The 26,115-nt window shown below is 30.6% G+C and overlaps 7 protein-coding genes across 7 annotated transcripts; 3 read left to right on the top strand and 4 right to left on the bottom strand. All coding sequences in view use genetic code 12, as the record gives it.

Moving 5' to 3' along the window:
• Positions 1–207: 207 nt before the first annotated feature.
• On the bottom strand, positions 208–3,486 carry RFX2 (Rfx2p; the record flags this gene model as incomplete). Its single annotated transcript, XM_002545417.1, has 1 exon — positions 208–3,486. One exon carries the CDS (start codon positions 3,484–3,486, stop codon positions 208–210), a length of 3,279 nt encoding a protein of 1,092 aa, XP_002545463.1.
• Positions 3,487–10,796: 7,310 nt separating this feature from the next.
• On the bottom strand, positions 10,797–12,683 carry CAT2 (carnitine O-acetyltransferase; the record flags this gene model as incomplete). The annotated part of the gene is made up of 1 exon (XM_002545416.1): positions 10,797–12,683. The coding sequence occupies one exon, from the start codon at positions 12,681–12,683 to the stop codon at positions 10,797–10,799; it is 1,887 nt and encodes a 628-aa protein (XP_002545462.1).
• Positions 12,684–14,273: 1,590 nt separating this feature from the next.
• On the top strand, positions 14,274–15,935 carry HSX11 (Hsx11p; the record flags this gene model as incomplete). Its single annotated transcript, XM_002545415.1, has 1 exon — positions 14,274–15,935. The coding sequence occupies one exon, from the start codon at positions 14,274–14,276 to the stop codon at positions 15,933–15,935; it is 1,662 nt and encodes a 553-aa protein (XP_002545461.1).
• A 2,669-nt stretch (positions 15,936–18,604) lies between these two features.
• RGA2 (Rga2p) lies at positions 18,605–22,213 on the top strand (the record flags this gene model as incomplete). The annotated part of the gene is made up of 1 exon (XM_002545414.1): positions 18,605–22,213. The coding sequence occupies one exon, from the start codon at positions 18,605–18,607 to the stop codon at positions 22,211–22,213; it is 3,609 nt and encodes a 1,202-aa protein (XP_002545460.1).
• A 180-nt stretch (positions 22,214–22,393) lies between these two features.
• On the bottom strand, positions 22,394–22,630 carry CTRG_00240 (uncharacterized protein; the record flags this gene model as incomplete). The annotated part of the gene is made up of 1 exon (XM_002545413.1): positions 22,394–22,630. One exon carries the CDS (start codon positions 22,628–22,630, stop codon positions 22,394–22,396), a length of 237 nt encoding a protein of 78 aa, XP_002545459.1.
• Positions 22,631–23,347: 717 nt separating this feature from the next.
• Positions 23,348–24,037, top strand: CLC1 (Clc1p; the record flags this gene model as incomplete). Its single annotated transcript, XM_002545412.1, has 1 exon — positions 23,348–24,037. The coding sequence occupies one exon, from the start codon at positions 23,348–23,350 to the stop codon at positions 24,035–24,037; it is 690 nt and encodes a 229-aa protein (XP_002545458.1).
• A 91-nt stretch (positions 24,038–24,128) lies between these two features.
• On the bottom strand, positions 24,129–25,415 carry CTRG_00238 (uncharacterized protein; the record flags this gene model as incomplete). The annotated part of the gene is made up of 1 exon (XM_002545411.1): positions 24,129–25,415. One exon carries the CDS (start codon positions 25,413–25,415, stop codon positions 24,129–24,131), a length of 1,287 nt encoding a protein of 428 aa, XP_002545457.1.
• Positions 25,416–26,115: the final 700 nt, after the last annotated feature.

The following is a 26,115-nucleotide window of genomic DNA, read 5'->3' as shown; positions in this document are numbered from 1 at the left end:
AGGATTGATTTATAACAAACTAATAAATGATGATAATAGTAATAATAATAATAATAATAAAACGTAACCTATATAAAGTGGGAACCTGGGACCATTAGCAAAAAGCAAACATTAACGAATTTATAAACAAAAATCAAAAAAAAAACAAAATAATAATTAAAAAAAATAAAATTAACTTTAAAAACAAAAAAAGAACAAAAATAAAGTCTATTGTAAACTATCATGCAACCCAACAATCTCTCCCATTAGACTCATATACTCTTGAATAAATGAGTTAAATACCCACCAATTACCAAAACTGTTATTGGACCCGTTATTTGTACTTGATCCTGGAATTGGATCCTGTTGTGTATCACTTGATCCAGGTACACCGGTATTTGCTCCACCAGTAGCAGTAGTACTTTGTAATTGCTGTTGTTGTTGTTTCAAAAAGATGAATTTTAATATATCATTCAAGATATAAGTAATGCAATTATTGTACATCAAAATTGGATATTTTGATTTGAATTGATTGGATAACAACCTTTTGTCAATTAAACTAAGCAATGAATTCAACTTCACCATTTCTTTCAGAGTCAAAACTGCTTCATTGCCACTTGATGATGGTGATGATGATGAGGTTGGTACTTGTTTATTGGCCGCCTGAGCATCTATCATCGAAGTGTTTCTAATTGGTGGTACTGAAGCATTGGTTGTGGAAATACCTTCTGGAGATAATGACCCACCATGTGAACCATGAGTTGGAATTCTTTGTGTTGGTGTAGGATCAATAACAAGACCGCTTTCTTCATCCACATCAACTTCACCACCCAAACCAGTGTCAAAGTCTGTATTCAAGAAATTCAATAAATCATTCTTGAAAAACTCATCAATGATATTGATTTCTTCATTGATGAAATTCATGGAAATGGAATTTCTTAATTCACTATTGACATTTGGATCAAAATTATAACCAATCAAAGTATAAATCAAATCATTCGACAAGATATCATTCTTGAAACTGAAGTTCACTTCACCCATTGATGTAGTATTCAAATTAAAAAAGAAGTTGCTATCATCGTCATCCATCTTGATGGTTTGTGAGCTAATCTTTAAGAAATTTTCAATATCATGGGACATCATAGCCTTACTTGAATCTCTATTAATCAATTTGATAAATGTAATTAACAAGTCATTCAAATTGATCAATTTCTTAACCAGAATTAAAAATATAGTAGATCTCTCAATTGGGAACTTTGGAGAATTTAATTTCTTCAATTCACCATTCAAATTATTAATCAAATGCAATAAATTCAAACGCAAGTTTTTCAACAAATTAATATTCGTGGATGATTTCACCAACAATAAATAAGGCAAAATTTCAAGAATAATAATCAAGTATAATGTTAAATCAACATTTGGATAAGTTTCCTCCATGGTCAATGGCTTGATTACACTATCGATTAAATTTCTTAACAAACTAGAACTGTTTAGCAAAAACTCATTCTTGAGGAATATTTGTTGAATCAAACTTGGATTAATACTTGGTTGTCTGGAATAGCTTTCATAAAGCAAAGTAACAAACCAATTGTTGTCATCCAAAACTGAAAAGTTAACATCAATAGGGTATTTCAAGTTCAGTTTAACAAAAGATAAACGGGGTGCAGAAATGGCATTTTCATATTCTGGTAATTGTTGTGGAATAACTGCTGATGATGGTTCTGATATATTTTGAGGATGAAGAGAGTGTTGGTGATGGTGATGTTGTTGTTGATGAAGTTGAGAATGTTGCTGTTGTTGGTGTGGTTGACTAAGTGAAGATGAACTATGTAATGGCTGCAAAAACGGATTATTGCCTAGTATATTCTCAGACTTGAGTTTCAGCTTAGATGAATTTCTTCGATGACCTAATCCTCGTCTTGGAGATGAACTAGTGGTGACATTGCCACTTGAAGTAGCCAAAGTTGCAAAAGGGTTGTTGTGGTCGTTGTTGAATATCTCTCCCAAATCATTCAAATCATGATCTTCACATAATTGCTTAATCTCATGTTGAACTATATTTTCATTCCACATTACTCCAAGATAATTGTATTTTGACTCTCCTCTACTGCCTAAACGTTTGATTAACAAATTTGGATATACCAACTTAATCAATTTTCCCAATTTGGATTGTCCAAGTATTAATTTTTGTTGTTCATTTCTTGTATTAGATGCACTGGGGTAACTAGCAATTAATTTCTGACAAATAATGTAGTAAGTCTTATAAATGGACAATCTTGGAATGGTATAATGTTGTGGATCATCTTCATCACTCAATTGCAATTGAATTAAAATATCATATAAAATTTTAATGGCAAGAAAAGTACGAAGTAATTCATGATAATTGATATTAACCAACTTATTATCTTTATCTTCCAAATTAGGGAAATATTCAATTAGTAAATTTGGATTCTTGAAAACATTCAACAATTGATTAATTAAGTCAACCGCCATTTCATTAGTATTTGAACTAACAACCGTCTTGTCAATTTTATTCTGGTAACTGATATTGTCCAACAACGAACGCTGTCTATCATTGTATAATAAGTTGTAAAAATCATCCAATGTAAATGGCAAATTGATTTTGCGCAACATGGTGAGTAAGAAGCTATTAATATTAGAACCGTCAACTGAAGTTAAATTGAACAATAACTCATTTAGAATAACAGAATTTTCTTTGTCTGTCCTCTTTGTTTCTTCTGAAGATGAAGATCCAGATAGTATTGGTTGGAGTGGCTGAGGATGATGTTGGAGTGGGTGTTGCTGTGGTTGCGGTTGCTGTGGTGGGAGAGGTGGTGGATTATTACCACTTAAACTAAACAAAGTTAAATGGGAAGAAATAGACAAATTATTTTTTTGATGCTGTCTTAAAGCTGAAACATGCAGGGAAGTGGAAGATGTACCTAATGACGATGGGGGTAATGTACCTGATGGTAATAATGCAGAAGTCTGTTGAAACTGTTTACCACCTGTGGCAGACAATAATGAAGACGAAGATGTGGTAGTTGTATTAGAATTTATTGGGTATTCTGGTACTCTAAATGCAGAATTATATAAATTAGATGAATCAAATGAAGATGGATTAGTTGTTGAATGCGAAATGTTATATGCAAATGAACCACTTGGTTGCATTGAAGTTCCTGGATGAATATTTGTTGTATTTCCAAAAAGTGGTAATGAAGAAGTGGAATGCAGAACTGCTTGCAGTTGTTGTTGTTGCTGCTGTGGTGATTGTAATTGAGTATGTAGAGTTTGTGACTGTTGTTGTTGATGATGATCTTGAAAATTCATTGTTGTTGTTGTTGGTGGTGGTGGTGGTGGTTGTGGTTGTGGTGGTTGATGTGCATAATAATATCCAGCAGATGCACTTACTACTGGTGAGGAGGCAGCCATTGCCGGTATTGATGCATCTAATTCGGATGATGCAGATCGTTTCAATGGGGAATGTATGTACCGAATGGCTTTCATGAGATAGTTCACTAGTCTGTTGAGCTGTAGATGTTGATGGTCGAGTTCTGCTGCTCGAAGAAGGGAAATTATAACTCATGTATGGTTCTTGCTCAACACATTATGATGTTGTTGTTGTAGTTGTTGCAGAGGCTGAGTAGACGATGGATGCGGTGTAGGTTGTGGACCCTGACTTGGTTCGGATTGATGTTGGTGTGGATCATGCGGTTCCAGTTTGAGTGGAACATGCTGGTGCTGTTGTTGTTGTTGATGATCGGCCCGATCTGGCGTGAAATAGTACCCTGGATTCAGTATCGAAGATTTCTGTCGTTTATGAGCTCTATGTGGACTATTGGACATTTCAAGTGTTCTAAACTCAACAGATACATATGAATCGGTCGACAGATTGGATACTTTATTTAAGATAAATCAAATTGAAGGATAAGGAAAAAAAAAATTGAATAAAACTTTTTCTAAACTCTAGATCCAAATGTGTGAATAATCTAGAATTTATTTAATACTTTCTTTTATTTTAGTGAAAGGGTTTCTGGAACTATGATACAGAAAGCAAAATCAAAATAAAAAAAAAAACCAAAAAAAAAAAAACGATTGGACTATTAAAATTATTTTGAAATTGTGACAAGTTAACACAGATGAAAAGGTAATGATTACCAATGAAAAAATGAATGTGTAACTGTAATTAAGAACAAGTGTTTGTTGTTTATATAAAAAAATTTTCTTTTGTTTATTTTTCTTGATCTGGATCAGGGGGAAAAAGAAGCACCAAAAATAAAGCACACACTTTTTATTTATTTCTTTTCTTTTATTTTTATTGCGGTTTGATCTGGCTTGGTATCACGTATTCTTCTTTCTTTAAATCGTACGTTAAATCTAAATCAAACTAGTATATCAGTTAAAAGGAATCTCTTTACTGTTTGTCGTGTGATTCAATGGTAAGATTTGAAATGGAAAAGAAACAAGAATTGAAATAAAAAAAAATAAATAAAATAGTTTGTTTCTTTTAGGTAGCAAAATAGCGTACTGCTTTTTTTATTTATTTATTTTGTTCTTTGTTATTCAATGTCAAGCACTCTAATGTATGTCTATTCCAGGTATCTGAATGCTTGTGTATTCTTCTCTCAATTATTCCAGGGGAAACTTAATGATATACGATCTAAAGTTTGTAGTTGTGATTGTGACGTGAAATGACAAGTAAATTGTTGATATACAACCGAAGACAAAGTAGACAAGCGATGGTTTGGATTTAAAAGTATCACTAACGCGGGAAAGGGAAGTAAACAGACACCTTTTTTTGTATTAAATGCAATAGCAATTGGATGGCAAAAAAAAGGTAAGAATAAGGGGGAAAAAAAATAAATCTAATACTTAAATCAAACAAGATTTGGGAATAACTCGAGATTGGATCTAATATCTGGTTTGAACGCGTGGGGTATTGATAATCTAGTATAGGTAATCGGTTGTGTGAACGCGGTTAGTCCAACAAAAAAAAAAGTGAATGATAGTAGGAGATAGTTAAAGGAACAACAACAAAAAAAAAGATGGAGTAAATAAAGAACCTTTGCTTTTGTTTTGTTTTTCGCCCTTGATAAGAATGTACACTTGATGGTGGATGTGTGGAGGTGATGTGCTAATTAAAAGAAAATAAGATGTCAAGTATTAAATTGGGAAATGTAATTGGAATAATTGTTTTGTTGTCAAGGGAACTTCCAATAAATTTATACTAAATTTTATCAAGTAAAAAAAAAAAAAAGTCCAAAATTAAATTCAGGGCAGTATGTGTTTTTCTGTTTCTGTTTCTCTCAATAATAATTTTTACTTTTTGTATTATTTAAGAAGGGTAGCGTCAAACTTTGGAATGATGTGGTTTTGTGAGTCTTTTGTTATTATTTATAGTTTTTTGTGTCACTTACAATCTGCACCACGGATTAAATGATGCTTTATGTAAATTCAAAGTAAGCCCCCCAAAAATCAAAAGGAAACAAAAAAAAATAAAACAAACACAACAACAAACAAATTGACTGGAAATATAAAAATTAGCTTGTGTTTAAGGCTGAACTTTGAATTGATAAATGATTGGTATTCAGCAATTGGACGGAATGACAATATGTTAAGACCCTCTAGGAGGCGTCTGGATAAGTTGAATTCCCTTTGATGTTCCTAAATTAAATGTAAGGTGTAAGACCCTAATATGAAGAATGTTACTGGCAACAAACCAAAAAAAAAATCACACAGATTTAAACGAAGATTGCAATTTGTTTATTTTTAGCAAATTTCAAAAGTAAATAGTACAGTATTTGCTATCTCCTCGGTTACCGCTGGTGGTGAAAGGTGCTTGTGGTGGTTGCTGGTGTTACTGCTGTTGCTACAGTAATACACAGATGAATTGAGGAACTTGACCTGTTGTGAATATGGGTAAGATGAATAACCAGTAGACCTGAACCTGAAGAAAATGTAGAGAGCTTAATCTGCACCAAATCTTTTTGTCTCTCAGTTAAATTATCAAACAAATACAAAGAAAGAAAAAGAAGGGTAAGGTAGATCGTTGGTTGTAAAGTTGTGAACAGGAAAATTGTACAACTAAATGTGGATGTCAATAAGGTACAATGAAAATCAATTAATTTTCTGATGATTACACTTCACAATGACTAATGTCGGTGGATAAATTGATGATAATGATAATGATGGTGATGAGGAAATACCTTTTTCTTCTTGTTTGAATGGATTAATAATGACAAACGTATAAGCAAATATGAAGTACACTGAATTTAAAAAAAAAAAACAAAAAAGTCAAAAATCTAAAAAAAGATAAAATTAAATTAAAAAGTTTTGTTGTTTAAGAATACAAAGAATTAATGATATTGCGAATGCAACAGTTGATGAGAAAGAATGACCTCGATGATGTGAATATTGTTATTGAATTGAGGTGTTTGTGGTACGGAGATATTGCCACAGGGGATATAAAAGCAACTACCTTTACCTCTTTAAAAACAATATTGAAAAAAAAAAGTTGATACTTTGGTATTAGTGTTGGTTGTAATTGGTTTGCCAAAAATGAATAAAAAGAAAAATATCTTTTGGTGATAGTGTAGTAGTACAAGATCGTGGTTGTAAAAAATAAAAAATAATTACAACATCAGAACGACAACTACACAATAAATACACGATCAAAGAGAACGAGGGATGTTTATAATGGAATTGTAGAGAATAGGTGATTGCGTGTCAGAGGTTTCCTTTTCACTGAAATTAAACGGGGCATGGGCAGGAAGCAGCAACAAATTAATTGTAGGGCGATCCTTTTGTTGTGTTTATCTAGGGTGTGAATTTATATGAAGTGTACCTACTTAACGAACTTTTGGTAGACCCTTGATTTTTCAACTGTGATTATTTTTCTGTTGGTAATGTAAAAAAAGACGAAGTAGACAAATTAATGGTTGGATCATAGTAACTATTGATTCATCGACTCTGTTTCTTCTTCTCGACTGAACTGACCTGAACTGGTGATATAAGCCCTATTGAAACAACAACCCATTTATCATCACCACAAGTTTTAACCATTTAAAATTACTTCCCTTACAATTTTCTCAGTGTAATGTTGTGTTTTTTTTTACTCATACTTTTTGACGATTGCACTTCAAAAAAAAAAAAAAACAAACAAAAAACAACCGAGCCAAAAAAGAAAAACAGAAAAAGACGATCCCAATAATCAACAAACAATCAACTCACAATATACTGCCAATGGAAGATAACGGCAAGAGTTGAAGAACTTGAACAAACTTAATCAATCACTTGTATATTATTACACACACTTTATTCCGAACCAGCCATTAGATCTAACTTTTAAAGGTTGTTGGTTTTCTTCTTCCTCTTCCTTTCATACCCTACTATAAACTGACGATATGATTATCTTACACAATCAAATGATGAATGTTATTGCCACAATAAAGTACATATCCGCGATTGCTCATGAATATAATTTTGATCACGACCCACCACAAAGTAGGTTACATTCAATTGAAAAGTGTGCGTTTAATTTTATTATATTTTATTTCATGTAAAGTGCAATACATCTCTGTGTTTGCATCTACCCAGCTTGTTCAGTATTTGCTCTTTATGCTTTTATTTTTGCGTCTTCCATGACCCATATGTCTTTTTTTTTTCTTCTAAAGAGAATAATAAATGTTTAAAAGATGTACAAAACAGGCAATTGCATATACATATACTTCCATATGTACTTATTGTAACTAACTAACAAGGGCAAATTCTTTTCAATTGTGTGTTTTAGTTCATGCAGCAAATTCTGCGATAATTGCAAAAATTCTTATTGTTTCATCTTCAGGGATTACGAGACAGAGAATAAACATATAAATGTATACACACATTTAATAGTCATTTGACGAAATATCTAAAATATAAATATAAAAACATACAGTTTAGAAATACACAAACGGATTTTTATAGCATGCTATAAAAGAATGCATGGATTAGAGAAAAATTGAGATGAATTAATCTTACATGTAATGTAATGTAGTTTTTTTTTTTCTTTTTTAACTTTTACTTTCCTTCTATTATGTTTGATCAATTGTTTGAGGCAGCATATCAATTTGAAATTATGTTGAATTTGCTATCGATGAGTAGAAATGAGATTTGCGGTTTTCTTAAAATAACCATATATAAAAAGACCAAAAAGAGTCCAAGAAATTCACGTTCCAGGTAGAAACTTGACCCATGGCAAAACATTTTGATTTGTAACAAGCGATCTAACCCTTACCGATGATCTTGTATCATTTACTTCATTCATTTGCTAATGATATGAAAATTTACCAAATTGCTCTTTCTGGAAATATTGCCACAACATGTGTGTATGGTTAATTATAACAAAAGAAACAAATATATTAAACTTGAAATTCAATATAGAATTATTACTCACATATGTGATGGTTATGTACATACTATAATGTGTGGTTAAAACATATTATATTCCGATAATTATTCTATTCTATAAGAACATAGCCATCATTCACAATAATTCACTTTCATTACATAATCAGCTCTTTCGTCAATTTAAAATGTTTACTTTTCATGAACTTCTATTTAATTTTTAATAATAATAGTTTTAAACTTTTTACCTACTGCTGGTTAAGAAGAAGAAGAAGAAAACACATATTTCATTAATTTACCTTTGTATTTTGTATTCACTTCAGTGACGATGATTGAATAGTAAACAAATAACACAACAATTGTAAAACAAAATCTTTGTACACTCAATTCATAAAAGTACGTTTACTTCACATAAACTGAAAACAGATACAGTAGATATTGCAGAAATGTTTATTACGCAGTTAATAGTATACTCACTTAACTATCATCTCCCGGCCATGATATATTCTTTTCTCCAATTTCTGTTTTTTACTCACACACACACACACATATACACATACCTAAAAATATATATATGAATATTCCCTCAGTTATATTCATTTAGTTTTCTGTGTAAACTTATGCAACTATATATCATGCAGATAAACTATCTAAATAGAACAGTGCAATTTAATCTAGATTTGACGAATCGGATAATTCTTTTACCTTCTTCTCTCACAAATTAATCATTATGAAAATTTATTAATAATAATAACAAGTTGGCACCCAATCAAACATTTTTTGTTCTCATTTAATAAACAGCTTCTCATAACGTCAAGATTGAATAAAAAAAAAAAGAATAACTATGTGAAATTTTTGGAACAATTGGACGTGTAAACAGTACCAAAAAAATGTATCATTATATCCGACATGCAATCTGCAATAATAATAATATTAAAAAGTACCACTAAAGCTAATACGAAATATAAATTTGATTATATTAAAGCATATATGAAGTAAACTAATATAATAACTGCTCATTTATATTACGCATTTACATATTTCATATCTCTTCAATATGATAAATGAAGAAGTAAATGATCATGAATTATACTACATTAAAAAGCAAAACGTATTATTAATAATTGACTGCAAAAAAAAAATAATAATAATAAAATCTCTTCTATTATTTAACTCAAGTTACATTTCCGTTGTTTGTTAAATATCCAATAAATGAAAATAAACTTTATCAGAAATTGAATGAAAATCCTAACATGAATAGGTGGGGAGCAGCAGGAGGAGGGTAAACCCTTAAGTACAAAAATAATTCATATGGTATGATTAATATTATCAATCGTATATTAATTTCATTCTTTTCTATTTAAGAGAAATTTATTATCTGAATTGAGGTTTATTAACCAGCAATTTAATATACTTAAATGTATTTAGTAGTAGTGCAGACCAAATTTTGGTTATTTTATTTATTTGATCAAAAAAAAAAAAATATCTAATCAAGAACCCTGTTCATTATTATTTATTTATTTACTGAAATACCCGTTTAATTTAATTACTCGTGTATATTGATTCACCTTGTTTTAATTATCTTAATGTAGTCTTATCCTAATATAAACTTTTTCCATCTACTTACATTAATCAATCATCATATTAATTGTATAAACGCAAATTATAGAATATTCTAATGTAATAACTGTATGGAGAAATGTTGATGTCTTTAAATGCGATTGATGAGGGTGAAGTTTAATGCCATTGGTCGGAAAACATTTGTAAGTAATGGAATTTACTGTTAAATAGATATGACCAAAAAAATATGCATGTACATATATATATATAAAGAAATCTTTTGAAGATTAATCTGCAAACGATCTTAAAAACCACTACCTGTATTGTCTTGTCTTGTCTTGTCTTGTCCTCTATCTGTGTGACTCTACCTGTACTACATACATTCAATATTACAGCTTAATTGATTATACAGATGAAAATTTCAAGTTGAATACAGAAAAAGCTTAAATTATTGTGTGCGTTATGTATGTACCGACACACACTCAAGTATTTATATAATAGAAAGAGAAATAAAAATTACACAAGGTTATATAGTTTACTTGTTTTTGCTTTGTTCTAACGTTTACGAAATATTTTATTACAAAGATTAGATGAAATTTCTTAGACGTTTCATTCTCTTTTGTCATATATTGAATTATGCATTTTTTTTTTTAATATGTAATAATAACTGTATAATTCGGAAATAAATAAATAAAATAAGATAAAACTAAATTGAAAATTGAAAATTGAATGATGAAATGAATTGATATCAAGCTTCGTATTAAGGCGATACTTTGCATCCGGGCAGTTTTCTTCTTTTAAACTCCTTTTTAGTATTTGAGGAGTAACTGGGGGCTTTTTTGTTTTCTTTTGTTTCCTCTCGTCTTGAAAGCTTACAATTTTGGTTTAGCTTCAGTTAACAAACCTTTAGTTAAGATATCTTTCATTTCATTAGCACTTTCAACCAAATACCATTTCAAATGATCAGATTGTAATCCATTACCTCTCTTACAGGAGATGTGAACATGGATCCAATCATTGTTAATCAAATAAGCCAAACCAAAACCATCATCAATAACTTGAGACCAACCCCAAGATTGGAAATATTCAGATGGAACTTGAGATGAAGAAATATACCAAGTTTGAGAATAAGTGAAAATTGGATCACTGAAAATAGAAGGAATTGGTTCACCTGGTTTCAACATTTGTTTCAAACCAAACAAATGACGGTCGACACCTTTACCATCAGCAGCTGCTGATAAATAAGAAACGTGTTGTTTAGCAGCAGCTTGGAAAGTAGCAACTTTGTCAGCATTACTAGCATTTGGATCAGACCAAGTTTCAACAAATTTCTTGGATTCATTAGAAACGGTTCTACCAGTTTCAGTTCTACCTTTCAAGAATTTTCTAGTAGCAGCAGATTCATAAGTTGGTCTAATCTTACCAGTGTATTTGAAATAGGCCAATTGCATCATTAATTGAACATAAGCATCTGGTGAAACCTTGAATTTCTTGATTAATCCTTTACCATAACCATAATGTTGGAAAATTTCTTCATCATGAGCAGCAATAGTCTTGTCAAACTTAGCAATAGCATCCTTGATGTTAGCTCTAGTGGTTGGATTAATGTCAAAGGTCAAAAGTTCAGCATTACCAAATCTTGGAGACGAGGTACCAATTTCAGTAATCAATTCATTTGGATCAGTTTCAATAATTTGTTTGTAAATGGTATTGTTCAATTGAACAGTTGGAGTAGCATCCATTCTGGAATGTTCACCAAGGAAACCTGAATTACCATTAGCGCTAACAAAAAATTCCAAAGGTTTGTCAAAAAATCTATTTTGACCATCACCGTGCCAACAATTCTTGGATTTTTCTTCAATAGTAACTGGATTGTTTGAATCCAAGGCAATGACAAAACTAGAAGCAAAAATGGATTCCAAAGAAGCTTGGTTAATTGGCGATTTCAACAAATTGTTGTAAGCACTCAACCATTCATCTCTGTTCAATGAAGTCAAAGCACCCAAACCAAGACCCTTTGGAGTAGAATCATTCTTAATTTCTTGTAAATAAGAGTAAATTTCTCCTTTGGATAATCTTTGGCCATTCTTGTGGGTTGGAACTTTGTAAAAATTGTTCTTGTAAATAACAATGAAGAATTGATTCTTTTCACCATCATAATGTTGGGTGATATCAGAACCTTCAGCTGGAACTCTAGAATTGTTAAACATATACTTGAAAGCATTCATACAGAATGGATTACCTTTGATGACTTCTGGTGCCAAGGATTCATCCAAGACTTTTTCTTGAAATTCAGTAGTATAATAAGCAATCAAAGTAGCTTTTAACAATTGATCTTGACCAATAATATTGTTGACATCCTTGTGACTAAAGAAATAGGAAACATATGGAACAACAGGATCTCTATAAGACATATAAGCATAATCATCCCAGAATTCAGCTAACCAATTATCTTTATCAGTGGCAAATTGATTCAATCTAGCTTGTAAAATTTCACCTGCACCACCGGCTTTAACAAATTCTGCAACTTTTTCTTTAGTTGATTCTAATTGTTCCTGATTTAAAAATGGTTCGACAGTTTTAAGATATTTTGCACTTGTTTCTTCTAATGAAGGAACAGGTAATTTTGGTAATTGTGATTGAAATTTGAACAAATCACCTTTTGGAGAACTAGTGGAAAATGGTTTTTTCAAAACTGGCATAATTACAGATTTAGTTGAATTTTTAAATACTTGTTGAGATAACTTAAAATTGAACATGCTTTGGCAATAAAACTCCTTTCTTGATTATTATGATTATTCTTTTTCAACACTTAATTAATCTCCTACAACTCAATTGAAGATAAATAAGTGAATTCAATAAAAGAAAAAAAAAAGGAGGGAGTAGTCAAAATGAAAAAAAAAAATATAGTAAAGGAAAGAATTCAAGAAAGTTTTATACTTATAAAGAAGGAAAAGAAAGAAAGAAAGAAAAAAATTATCTTGATTTGTCTGAAAATTTTTTGTTGATTTTATATTCGTTGTTCAACATTGTAATATTATTTTTCTTATGATAATTTGTGGGGGTACATGGTGGGAAACAAAAAAAACCACATTTATATGTGGGTCGTGTGTCGGTGCACAGAAAAGTCGCGGTTGACCGAGGAACTTTGTTTTATTCATTTTCATTTTAAAGATACCCACGGTATGCAATATGACTACTATTTGGATTTTCTTTTTTTTTTGATTTTTTACGGATTAGTAACTCCGAAGGTATAAACTCATTAGTGATTAGAAACTAATTTTTTTTTTCTTGACTTCTTCTTTTTCATCTTATAGTGTGGGGGTAACTGTGTCATTAGTTTATGCGGGTGATAAGAATCCCAAAACTCCGAAAGAAAACAAGGGAGATTAATTTTTCTAATTAGTTTGAAAAGAAAGAAAGAAAAAAAAAATACAACGATAATGGTGAATATCCCCGGAGTAAGTCAGTTTGCTAATGTGCTATAATTAAGGGATGATATGATATAATATGATATGATATTTTTAGTGTTTTATTTTTCTGGGGTTGATAATCTTTGAAACATTCTCATTGGAGGTTTTGCAGAAGTATGCTTTTACTTTAAAGGTTATTCATTTTCTTTATGCGTTTACATGTTACTGAATTGTGATTATACACTGTTGACTACTTGTATACCGAGGTAGGGAGGATAGCTCATCAAACAATAAACCATATTATTAGTTGAACAAAACTCGCGGATATTATCATCATTAGCGGAAATAATGTGTGCACATTGTCACGTGCATATTTTCCACTGCGAAATATTTAAATTTAATTCGACATCTTCTTATGGAATGAACACACTATTTTTTACACCAGTTTTTAAGCAAAATCTCTTGAAAATCAAATGAATTATTGTTTTTACGATAACCTTAAAAGAGATATAAATCGATTATAAATCCGAGCATCATCACGTGATTAAACCTCGGTATTAAATTCATCTGCGATATTTTTTTACTTTTTGCGATCAACTTTGTTGGTAGACCAATTAGAATTAAAAATACTTATATTCCTTACACAATACCGGGAAGATTGGATCTATAGATGAACAATTAAAGAAATAACCGTTTTTATGTCGTACCACCAAGTTTCATTATTAATAATGACATCTTGCATTTGTAAGAAAGAAAAATTTTTTTTTTGTTTTTCAATGTTCCCTTTTTCTATAAATTTGTTCTTCTTCTCTTGATTTCGCCGAAGAAGAAGAAGAAGCAGAAGAAGAAAAAAAAAAAAATTAAGCAAAAGAAAGATAATCAACCCGTGCGTCCCATCAAGCAACTAGTTTTAAAACCTAACTACCGAAGAAGATCATGATTGTAGTTGAAGAGGAACTAGATTCAGGGTTATCCAATTTCAGATTATTCACAGGATATTTTTGTCTACTATGGTATTTTTGTATATTAGTTGCAGCATATAGTGGATTCTTTGAAATTTTGTTTAATTTTAGAACTCGTCCTATATTGTATAAACATAAAGATGTGGACAATCAACAGCAACAAGAAGAAATCGATGAAGAAAATGAATTTTATGAAGGTGTTACTATTTTAAGACCAATTAAAGGTATAGATCCTGAATTATATTCATGTTTAGAATCTTCATTTCTTCAGAACTACCCATTGGATAAATTACAAATTTTATTTTGTATAGATGATGAATCTGATCCCTCGATTTCTATAATTAAAAAACTTCTTTCCAAATATCCACATATTGATGCAAACATTTTAATTAGTGAGAATTATAATCTGATTAATAAATTTAGTGATGATCATTATGGACCAAATCCGAAAGTAAATAATTTATCAAAAGGATTTCTTGCAGCTAAATATGATATTTTATGGATTATGGATAGTAATGTTTGGGCAAGTTCTAATATTTTGAAAAATTCCGTCATAACATTGAATAAAAATTTGAATATGAATAGAAAAATGGGTAATTATCGTCCAGTTAAACTTGTTCATCATGTACCATTAGCAGTTAGTATTGGTAATTTAAATCATAACAATGATATTGTTGATTTAGAGAATATGGAATTAACTCCTACTTATTCAAGTAGTGATGAATCTAAATGTGAATCCGAATCATCAGGATTAACCAATAGAAAAACCCCATCACCTAGAAGAGTTAGCATTCATGAATCTAATGATGATTCTAAATTATTCAAGAAATTAGGTGCAAATTTAGATGAAATGTTTTTACATACTTCTCATGCTAAATTTTATGTCCTGTTGAATAATTTAGCTATTGCTCCTTGTGTTAATGGGAAGTCAAATATGTATCGTCGTTCAGATTTAGATCAATCAGTTAAATTGATCCCTTATAAAAATTCACAATTTTTCAAAGATACAAAAGTTAAACAAGATGCTGGATATTATACTTCATTAGGTATAGGACATGCTATTAAATTTTTTGCCAGATATATTGGAGAAGATAATATGATTGGTATTGCTCTTTGGGAAAATTGTCAAGGTAGAACCGGATTAACTGGAGATGTGGTTGTACAACCATTAATTTCTACTCAAAACAATTCCGTTAATGATTATATTCAAAGAAGAGTTAGATGGTTAAGAGTTAGGAAATATATGGTTTTATTGGCAACTTTAATTGAACCAACTACTGAATCATTGATTTGTGGATTATATGGAACTTATGCTATATCCACTGTGTTCTTCAATGGGGCATGGTTTAACAAATCTTGGTTTTTATTTCATATGTTAATTTGGATTATCACAGATTATGTTCAATATTATACTTTGATTAACCATAGTTTGGATAATAGCAATATCAACTATATTCCAACATGGTTAAAAGGAATTCCATCCAAGAATTATAATTTTTTCAAATGGTTTTATATTTGGTTAATTAGAGAATTTTTAGCATTACCAATCTGGATAATTGCCATGATTGGACATGAAATTGATTGGAGAGGAAAACCATTTGTAATTAAAAAAGATTTAACAGCTGAAGAATTGTAAGAATATTGATTGTATGTAATATATATATGTATATATGAGTGTGTAATTATTATAGAGAACAAACCCCAACAGATTTCATTATTATTATTATTATTATTAATAATACGATGTACACGTCATCATGTGCGCAACTAACGCGACGCGTCTCCTGGTACCTTTTTATTTGCAATTGTCTTTGTGTTTTACTTCTGATGTTGGTGCGCGCACATGGCACATGGCACGTTTCAGGTGAAAACCAAAAATCCAAAATAATAAAAAGCAATTCATGAACTTCCAAATCGGGAAGGTGATTGTTTTCCCTTTATACAATAAGGAAAAATTGTAGATCTAACTACATTAGGTTACATTGATTTATTCTTCATTAATAGAAGGTCCTTTATATGTTTTAGGATTAACCTGTCGTCAATTAGATAACAGTTAACCACAAGTTGTTTCCTGCATGATATATGGTTTCCCTTTCATGTTGGTTGGTTGGTTTTTTTTTTCTTGTTGATTTTTTTGTACACAGAGAAAAGTGGCATGCCAACTTAGTAGATATTTTTTTTTTTTTCAATAAATGCTTTTGTTACTATAAAGTAAAGTTCTAGAATCACAATAAGGATTCAGAATTTCATCATATGAGCTTTATGTTTATTCTTGGAAGCGAGCATTGATGATGACGATGATGATGCTTTTGATATTTCATCATAGATTTGTTGCCGTTCAGCGATTCTTCAGAAGATAATAACGGATCTCTAGATACTTTCAAGAAAAGTCATAAAAACAGGGGCGAATAATTAAGAGATGTTACTTTATTAAAATAAAGCATGTTTCATAAGTAAATTCCTTATTGTATAAATCTGAATTATTGTTGTAACTATCTTGTACACAGTTTTTATTATTTTGTTCAACAGAATTACGCAAAGATGAACCTCATCTACTGAGTATATATACACACACATATACACAAAACAAAATGAAAACTAGAGGATAAACAGGGTAAAGAATAAAAAGGGACTAATTATCAAACTAAACCACAATGTTACGAAATGTAAGTAATATAAAAACAGACCAATATCAAAATCGATAGACAGTTAAAAATAAGTTTCATAATATTGATAGTGATGATTATGTAAACCGGTAAACATAAACAAATCAAGACGACAGTAAAAATGAAGATAGTTTGGATTTCATGACCCCTGAATAACGAAACCAAAGTTTCTATAAAAGAAAGGTAAACAAAGAGAAATCATTATTGTGTATTTTGTTTATACTACTACGACGACAATGATTACTTTATGTAATCAGGATTTTATTTTTGTACTACGCAGATTATATTTTTTAGTTTTCTTTATTTGTTTCAGATTTTCTTTATAGAAACTACTCTCCTATAGATTGGAAGATAAAAAAGAGAGAAAACCAACTATTGGTCATCGCCTATTCTGAATCAATTCCAAGTTAATTTTAATTGAAAATCATTGCGTGTGTGTGCAAGCAACGTATCAACAGGGCAGACGAGTACGTGGTAATAATCTTCAGTCAAGTAGAAAAGAAAGAAAACAATAAATAGGTGACTGTCAATCGTGGCACAAGCCAATGGGAGATATCTATGAATTGAGTGACGCACTTGGAAATGTAATGGTATGTATACAGTACATACATGAATCCTTTTGCAATTATCCCATCCCACATAATGCAAATAAATGAAAATACCCTAAAATAGAAATTAAGAGAAAAATAAAAAATTCAACATCTGCTTAAATAATCTTTAGTTTTATTATAGAATTGTTTATATATATATATATATATACGATTGGAAAGACTTTGCCCAAAGATTTTTTTTTATTTTTTTTTATGGCTTCATTTCTTCTTCTTCTTTCTTGACAATTGTAGATAGAATCCACACCACGATTTGGTAGTTTCAAGAAAAAGAACTCTTCTTTTTTAATAATACCCACTATATCAAGAGTTAAATTTACCCTTGTTTCAAAAGCAATTATAATCATATGAATTAGGCAGTATTCTGCATTTGAAATCATTACTCACTCACCCATCCACATATCCATTCATTCATTCATTAATTAATTATTTGATAAATTAAGAAGGAAATAAAGAAAGTAAGAGCCAGTTTTCATCTTTTGTGACTTTTATTAATATTCATTATAATACTCAGCAATTGATATTTTATTTTTCAAAAAAGAAAGAAAAAAAAATTTTCCCATATTATTTTCTACTTTCAATTATATCTATCTAACTATCTATCTGGATATCTATATATACCTATAATATCAACTATTATCACCAAGCACTCAATATTACCGGTGATTCAAACTAATTTATTCCACTGAAGTATTTGGTTTCCCTGTCAAATTCCTTTTTTTTTTATTTGTTTATTCGACCCAGTTTCCCTTGGCCCGTATTCCCTTTTTCGGCCCACCCACCACGACCACGACTCTATCCACGACCGGTGTGTGCCCTCCCCCTTTGTTTAGTTACCCAAAAATAAATTTTTTAGTCAAGGGTTATTTTATTTTACCACAAACGAAAGGAGAAGAACAAGACAAAAAAAAAAAACTCACACTCTTCGTTTCCTGTTCACTGCCTACTTTGTTCTTTTCTTTTTTTGGCTTACACGTTTTGATATTTCAGTCAGCCACTTGTTTGTCATTTAATTAACTATACCTATCACTATGCCAGAAGTAATCACTCCAAGTCAGACAGTCCACCAGCCTCCCCCTACAAATACAAATACAAATACAACTGCAAGTGCAGGTGCAACTACAACACCCGATTTGAATAGACAACGCGAGATTTGTAAGAAATGTAATCAATTAATCTTGGAAGGACATGCTTACGAATTAGGTGATGATAGATGGCATATCCATTGTTTCAACTGTTCAAAATGTAACACTTCCTTGGGTTGTAACTCAAATTTTTTGGTGTTGGGTAATGGAAATTTAATCTGTTCAAATTGTTCATATAATTGTAAGCAATGTGGAAGAAAAATTGACGATTTGGCTATCTTAACTGGTGACCAAGCTTATTGTTCAAATTGTTTTAAATGTCGTTCTTGTAAAAATAAAATTGAGGATTTGAGATATGCAAGAACTTCGAAAGGATTGTTTTGTATGGATTGTCATGAGAAATTAATGGCCAAAAAGAAGAAATATGATGCTAAAAAGAAACATTTGGCAATGTTGCAAGAGAAGAGATTACAATTAGAAAGAGAAAAAGATCAACGAGAGTATCAGATATTAGAAGACCATAAAAGATCCGTGAATTCTTCAAGGAATAGTTTGATCAATTCTTATATGACAAATAATCAAAATACCCAATCAGGAGAAAGTGTATTATATCAACAGAATAATCGATCCGCTGGTTCGGTAGTATCTGGAAAAAACAAATCATTACCATTGCCTCCATCAATATCTCCAAGTAAATCAAATGCTTATCAAGCCAAAAACACCACCGATATCTCCCTTTCATCTGTATCGGCTTCACAAATATTCTCAGAATCAAACGCAAGGTCTCCAAACCAACAACGCCAACCACCAGCACCACCAGTGCCATCACAACAACAACCAAATGGTGCAAGTGGTCTTCATAACCCACCAGTACTCCAGCCAGATAATGACTTTTCCATTGAAGAAGTTCAAAATGCTTCTGATACAGATTCGAATGACGAAGAAGGCGACAAAACCAATAGTACTTCTTTAAGAAACAAAGCCTCTAGTCAAAATTCAAAAATTCTGCCATTTGCTAATGAATATTCCACTCCTCCATTATCTTCTGAATATGTTAATCGTCATGATATATCAACGGATACCGATAAGACTGTATATTTGGATCTTTTGAATACTCCTCCAGATAATATTAGTACCCCACCAACTGATCAATTGAAACCAGGTGTGGAATTATCTCCAAGAGGAAATGGCAATTTAGATCCAAAATCCAAGAATTTGCTTATACTATCACCAAATCAATTCCATGATCATGAATTCCACAATGCCAAATCCCCGATTATTGATTCTCCAGGAACTGTCATTAGTCGAAACAGTAATCAAAACCTAAAACCAGTTAATTTATCCGTCGAAGATAGACCTCGTTCTGCTTGTTCATCCCCATTTGCTAAAGCTAATAGACAAGCAAGAGTTGTTGAAACCAACGATGAAATTCTGACAGAATGTCTTGACGAGGATAATGATGATTTAACTATTGGTACACCAAAGCAGCAAATATCGAGGGCAGGAACCTTGAAATCGATGTCATCACCACCACCAAAAGTACCACCACCAAGCACTCCATCACGTAATAATGATACACAGAAGAAATTCAGTTTTGATGAAACACCGAAGGGTTTGGGTTTGGAAGGTATCGATTATGATGCTCATGATGATCAAAGACAATACATTAGACAACTGCAAGAAAAGAGACGTCTTGAAAATGGTAGTCAGGATACTAGTCCATCATCGATTATGAATACCCCAAAGAGAGTAATTGGTAATTTTTCACCCGCTGTTACTAATTTGGAATCACCACAAGAAATGGATGAACATTTACGACAACAACAACAACAACAACAACAACATCATCATCCATCTCGTAAGAATTCAATAATGAAGGGTTTGAAGCATAAACGTTCTACTTCAGGGGGTCAAAATATCTTGTCATTTTTCAAGTCGAAAGAAGAAGGTCGATCTCATACTCGTCATGCATCTGATGGTTCAGTTGTGAGTAGTATCACTAATGCGTACATCTCTCCACCAATCACCAGTGGTACTATGGGTGGAGCTGGTCATTTCAGATCAACATCAGATTCTACTATGATGATTCATGAAGAAGACAATTTTGACATTAGAGCAATGAAACATGAAATTCAACAAATGGGTCTTACTAAAGGTACTTTAGATCAAGATATTAGAAAATTGAAAACCGAAAAACAAAAATTGACTGAACAATTGAAAATGATTCAATCCAAGATATCTTCTGAATCCATTAAATATGATAATTTGATTGGTGAAATTAATGAATTACAAGCACAAAAGATTAATTTGGCTAATGAGAATAAAGAATTAGTTGCCCAACAGAAATCTATGCAAGCTGAAGTTGCCAAATTATCAAAATCCTCAAGTAATGAATCCGAGCTGGGTGCAGATAATTCAACTTTGGGTAAGAGTACTACAAGATCAACCACATCACCTTACACAACTACTACTCCTGCTTCATCAAGAGACAACTTTGACCCCAACCTTCAACAGCAACAGCAGCAGCAGCAACAGCAGCAGCAACAACAACAATATCAATATCAACAACCTGTTGAAGATGAGCAAACTCATAAAGCAACTAGATTAAAGTTTTGGAGAAGACCAAAGATTGGACTACCACAAGTTGTTCCAGCAAGTAATGATGGTCATATGAATAATAATCTCAATGGAAACAATTATAACAATGGCAATAATCTCAATGGTGGCAACAACAACCTCAATGGTAATGCTGGCAACAATGCATTAAATTTCCCAAGTAATGGAGCCAGAATTCCAACTAGTTTTTCGTCACAAGCTTTACGTATTCCATCACTGAATAGTACCAATCTCAGTGTGAATAGTACCAATGCTGGAGGTAAATTCACCAAATCTAAATCAAGTATTATATTAGATTCAATATTATCTGGTGATTCTAATCAAGTAGCATTATTCAATTCAACTATTCAACAGCGAGCAGATTATGAAAAGAATTCAATCCCGTTGATTGTTACCAGATGTCTAACTGAAGTTGAGAAAAGAGGATTAGATTTTGAAGGAATCTATAGAATTTCTGGAGGTAATTCAGCTATTGTTTCTATTGAGAATGCATTTTCAAGTTTATCTAATGAACCAGATGATAAGCAATTGAGTAGATTAGATGAAACATTAGATGGAGATATTCATGCTGTTACATCGGCATTGAAGAGGTATTTAAGAAAATTGCCGGAACCTATAATTCCATATGGTTTATATGACGAATTTATTCAAGTTTCAGCTAATACTTCTAATGATAAAGAAACAAGAATTGGAGATTTGATTGGTGTTATTAATAAATTACCAAATGCCAATAAACAAACATTAAAAATGATTGTTAAGCATTTAGAATTGGTTAATTCAATGAAGGATGTTAATAAAATGGGTTATAAAAATTTATCAGTTGTTTTTGCACCAACTTTAGCAAGAGATCAATCTGGGGAAAGAGAAATGACAGATATGGGATTTAGAAATGATACCACTGAATTATTATTATCTGAATCATCACAAATTTTCCAATAGACATCTTCCCCTCCTTCTTCAATATTAAGAAACTTACCTTATGAGTTTTTAGATATATATACATTATATTAGTTTTTATTTTTATATTTTATTTTTAGTTAATTTCTGTTTTATTTCGTTTTTTGATATATACACTTTATTATTATTATTATATACAAATTTGTTATAACAATCTTCCTATTAATGAATATCTTTAATTTGAGGGTTTTGAAACATTTCTAATTTTCGATGTCCATTTCTAATTAAATGTTCAATAGTATTAAATTGTTTTTTAGGTATATTTTTATATTTAAAAAATTCTTCATGAATAAAATTTCTCCAATGAATTCTAGTTTCTTTTGGTTTTGTTTTAATTGTACGAAAACAACTTTTATATAAATGTAGTACTTCTTTTTGTAATCCTGATAATCTAGCCATAATATATCTTTCGTAATATCACTTCACCACTCGTCCTGTTACGATGAGATTTGTTATGTATAGGTTTCTGATATTTGATGTTTAATTTTTCTTTTCCGTTTAAAACTGTTAGGTATTTGTAAAGTGAGGGTTTTTTCTTTTTGGTGGAGAAACTTTAATCGTTCTACACGACTCCGGGATATTGGTTGTATTTGCCATACATATTGACCACCAGTAAAGAGACAACATAGATAGAAGAAAGGGCTAAAACTTGATGATGTCATAATGAGTTTAGAAGTAATTGAGTGATTAATTGCAACAACGATAACGAATAGTAGTTGTAAATCTTGTCATTATAGATACACACATTGTTCGTCTAAGACAGAAATCCTTCAGAATCAGTTCAATACTTCCTATTAATTGAATATATTAACCTAGATATTAGTGAGTAACTTCAGCTTGTATTGTCATTGCTATTCTTGAGTGCCACGTGACATAGGGTCATGTTACAAATAGAAATTGGTAAAAAGTACACACAAAGCAAAGGACAGCCGACAAAAAAAAAGAAAATCCGGATCCAGAATTTTTTTATTTTTTTGTTCAACGACGACAACGAGAACAAAAGAGAGAGAGAGAGAGAGAGAAAAAAAAAACACAGTGGCTAACGACGAAACTTTTCCCACTGATTCCATATTGAACAATTAAACCTCGTGAATAAAAAGAAGAATATTAAAAACAATGGCTGATAAATTCCCAGAAATAGATTCGACTCCAGGTGAAGAAGTTGAAATTGAAGGAGATTTTTTATCTCGTGAGAAGGAATTAGTTGGTGATGAATTTACCACTGAAGAAGATCAAAATATTTTAAATATGGATAATGATGAAGAAGAAGATGATGAAATAAATGAATTTAAAGAACAATTTCCAGAAGTTGATTCTTCTGAACCTCCAGTATCACAAGAAAGTGTCAGTAATAATCAAAAAGAAGAAGTAGACGTAGATGATGAAGATGATGATTTTGATAATTTTGAATCTAATGGTATTAAAGAATTGAACTTGAGTGAAAGTGAACCAATTAAAGAATGGAAACAACGTCGTGATTTAGAAATTGAAGAAAGAGAAAAGAAGAATAGTGCTAAAAAACAAGAAATTTTAGATAATGCCAAATCAACAATTGATGATTTTTATGAAAATTATAATTTAAAGAAAGATAATCATTCTAAAGATATTTTAGCTGAACAAGATAAATTTTTAAATAAAAGAGATGATTTCTTGGGAAGAGGTACATTATGGGATAGAGTTAATGAATTAATTGAAGATGTAGGTGAATTACCTGATGGTGATAGAGATAAAACTAGATTTAAAGAAATATTAACTAAATTAAAAGGTAAAGAAAATGCTCCAGGTGCTGGTGGTTATCAAGAATAAATCATCATTTAAAAAGGGTTTATCTTATAATGTATACTAAATAAATAAATAAATGAAATATAACATATATATATATATATATATATATTATTCACATGATGTAGTTTATAAGTTTAATCATTGAATTCTTTTTCGACAAGTTCTTATCTTTATGAGTTTTTAGAAAATCATTTAAATTCATAATTTGCCAAATTCCAAAACTCATAAGAATAGTTTCAAATCTATTCCAATCTAATTTTGAAAACTTGATAAACCAAGGATGATTATTTTTAATTATTCTCCATTTAGATAACAAAATCAATCTGAATAAATATAAATCAAGTGAATTTATAAAACTTGAATCAATTGTTCGAACATTTTCTGAACATCCCCAACTAGGTATTAAATTCAAAGAATTGAAATATAATGTTATAAATCCTGCGATAAATCCAATTATTTTAGTATAACTTTTAAAGAAAAATTTCAAATGATTTAAATAAACCAGTTGAATCCAATTCATTTTTGTAGTAGATGATGGAGTTAATATCCTGAAAATTGGTGATGTTAAACTAATTAAAAAAATTGAAATTAAATTACAACCAAAAATCAAATTTATAAATGAATTTGATCTATGCCAAACAGAACATAAATAATTCATGATTACTTCATGATAATTCTTTGTTTCTTGTCCATTATGTTTCACTTCGTAAAGTTTATCCAACAACTTGGCTTTAAAATAGTATAATCCAATAAATCCTTGCAATACAAAATTTTGAAACAAATAAACTCGGAATAATCCAATCCAACTAACTCTATTATAATTTATTCCTAATCTATAATTAATCCAAATTGGGTTTAGTATATATCTTTTCAAACCACTTGATAAATATTTCTGATTCAATTTGTATTTGGTAGGAGTTAAATAATTACTTAAAATTTGAGCAAATATAGCTGGGAATATAACATATTCTTTTTTCTTGTATAATTCTTGTAACCAAGGTTTATAATTATGTACTTTAAAATAATTTGAAATCCTGGGACTAACTATAATTTGTGAATTTGAAGGAGGATCTAATTCGCCAATATAATTGATAATCAAATATATCAACATATAATCTTTTGGTATTAATTTGCTATCCACAGTTGCAAAATATAAGCAAATACAACTTATAAAATTACCCAATTTATCTAATCTTCGTTTAATATCAGGATCAGATGTTTTATAACCCCTAATCAATGCGTCTTTAATAGGTTTATTCAATGTGATAAAGTTTGTCCAACTCGTTGAATTCTTAATACGGAGTACACGGAAAATGACTTTCCATTTAACCCATTGAGGAATGAATGGATTTTTCTCAAGGAATGTTTTGATTGTGTCTATAATCTGATAAATAGACATTATTGTGGGTGTTTAGCTATGATGGTTCTTATCGCAACATTAGCCAATTCTGTTGATCACGTCTGGTTGATTCAATTTTATTTTTTATCGGGGTTGTCATTGGTAGTGCAAAATCGCACAGACGTGTGATATGCAACACGTGACGCATAGTAGTGCAGCATGTGATTATGATTTGCGTGTAAATTGCCACAAATTTGTTGAAAGGGGAGCGAGAGAGAGAAAAGTAAGCAAAACAAAAATATAGTCGTGGCTATGCAAACAATGTTATTATGAATGAAAACTGACGCGTAATGTACGAAGCATTAATAAAGTGTTGTCTCTCTCTTTCTGTCTTTCTCTGTCTTTCTCTCTCTTTCTGTCTCTCTCTTTTTTTTTTAACACGAAGAATTTTGGACCATTGAAATTGAAATTGAAATTGTGAAATTGTGAAATTGATTCAACTGTGCCATAATAGAATTTTCATTTTTAATTAATTTGATCTTGAGGAAGTGATCATTATTCGACATATTTTTTTTGATTTACTTGTTTTCATTTCAAATCAATTTAGTAATATTCCATTTTAAACGTTATTTCCCCTTGTTTCATAAACATATTTGATTTCAAGCTTTTTTATTTTACTTCAAGTGGGAAAAGCAAAAAAAAAAAAAAGAAAGATAACAAGGAAGGAGAAAAACCCAAGGCTTGGTGGTTCAAGATAGAA

Source organism: Candida tropicalis (genome assembly GCF_000006335.3).
Source record: "Candida tropicalis MYA-3404 genomic scaffold supercont3.1, whole genome shotgun sequence".
NCBI lineage: Eukaryota > Fungi > Ascomycota > Pichiomycetes > Serinales > Debaryomycetaceae > Candida > Candida tropicalis.
The sequence above is the reverse complement of the archived record's forward strand: the minus strand, read 5'-3'. Positions and strand labels throughout refer to the sequence as shown.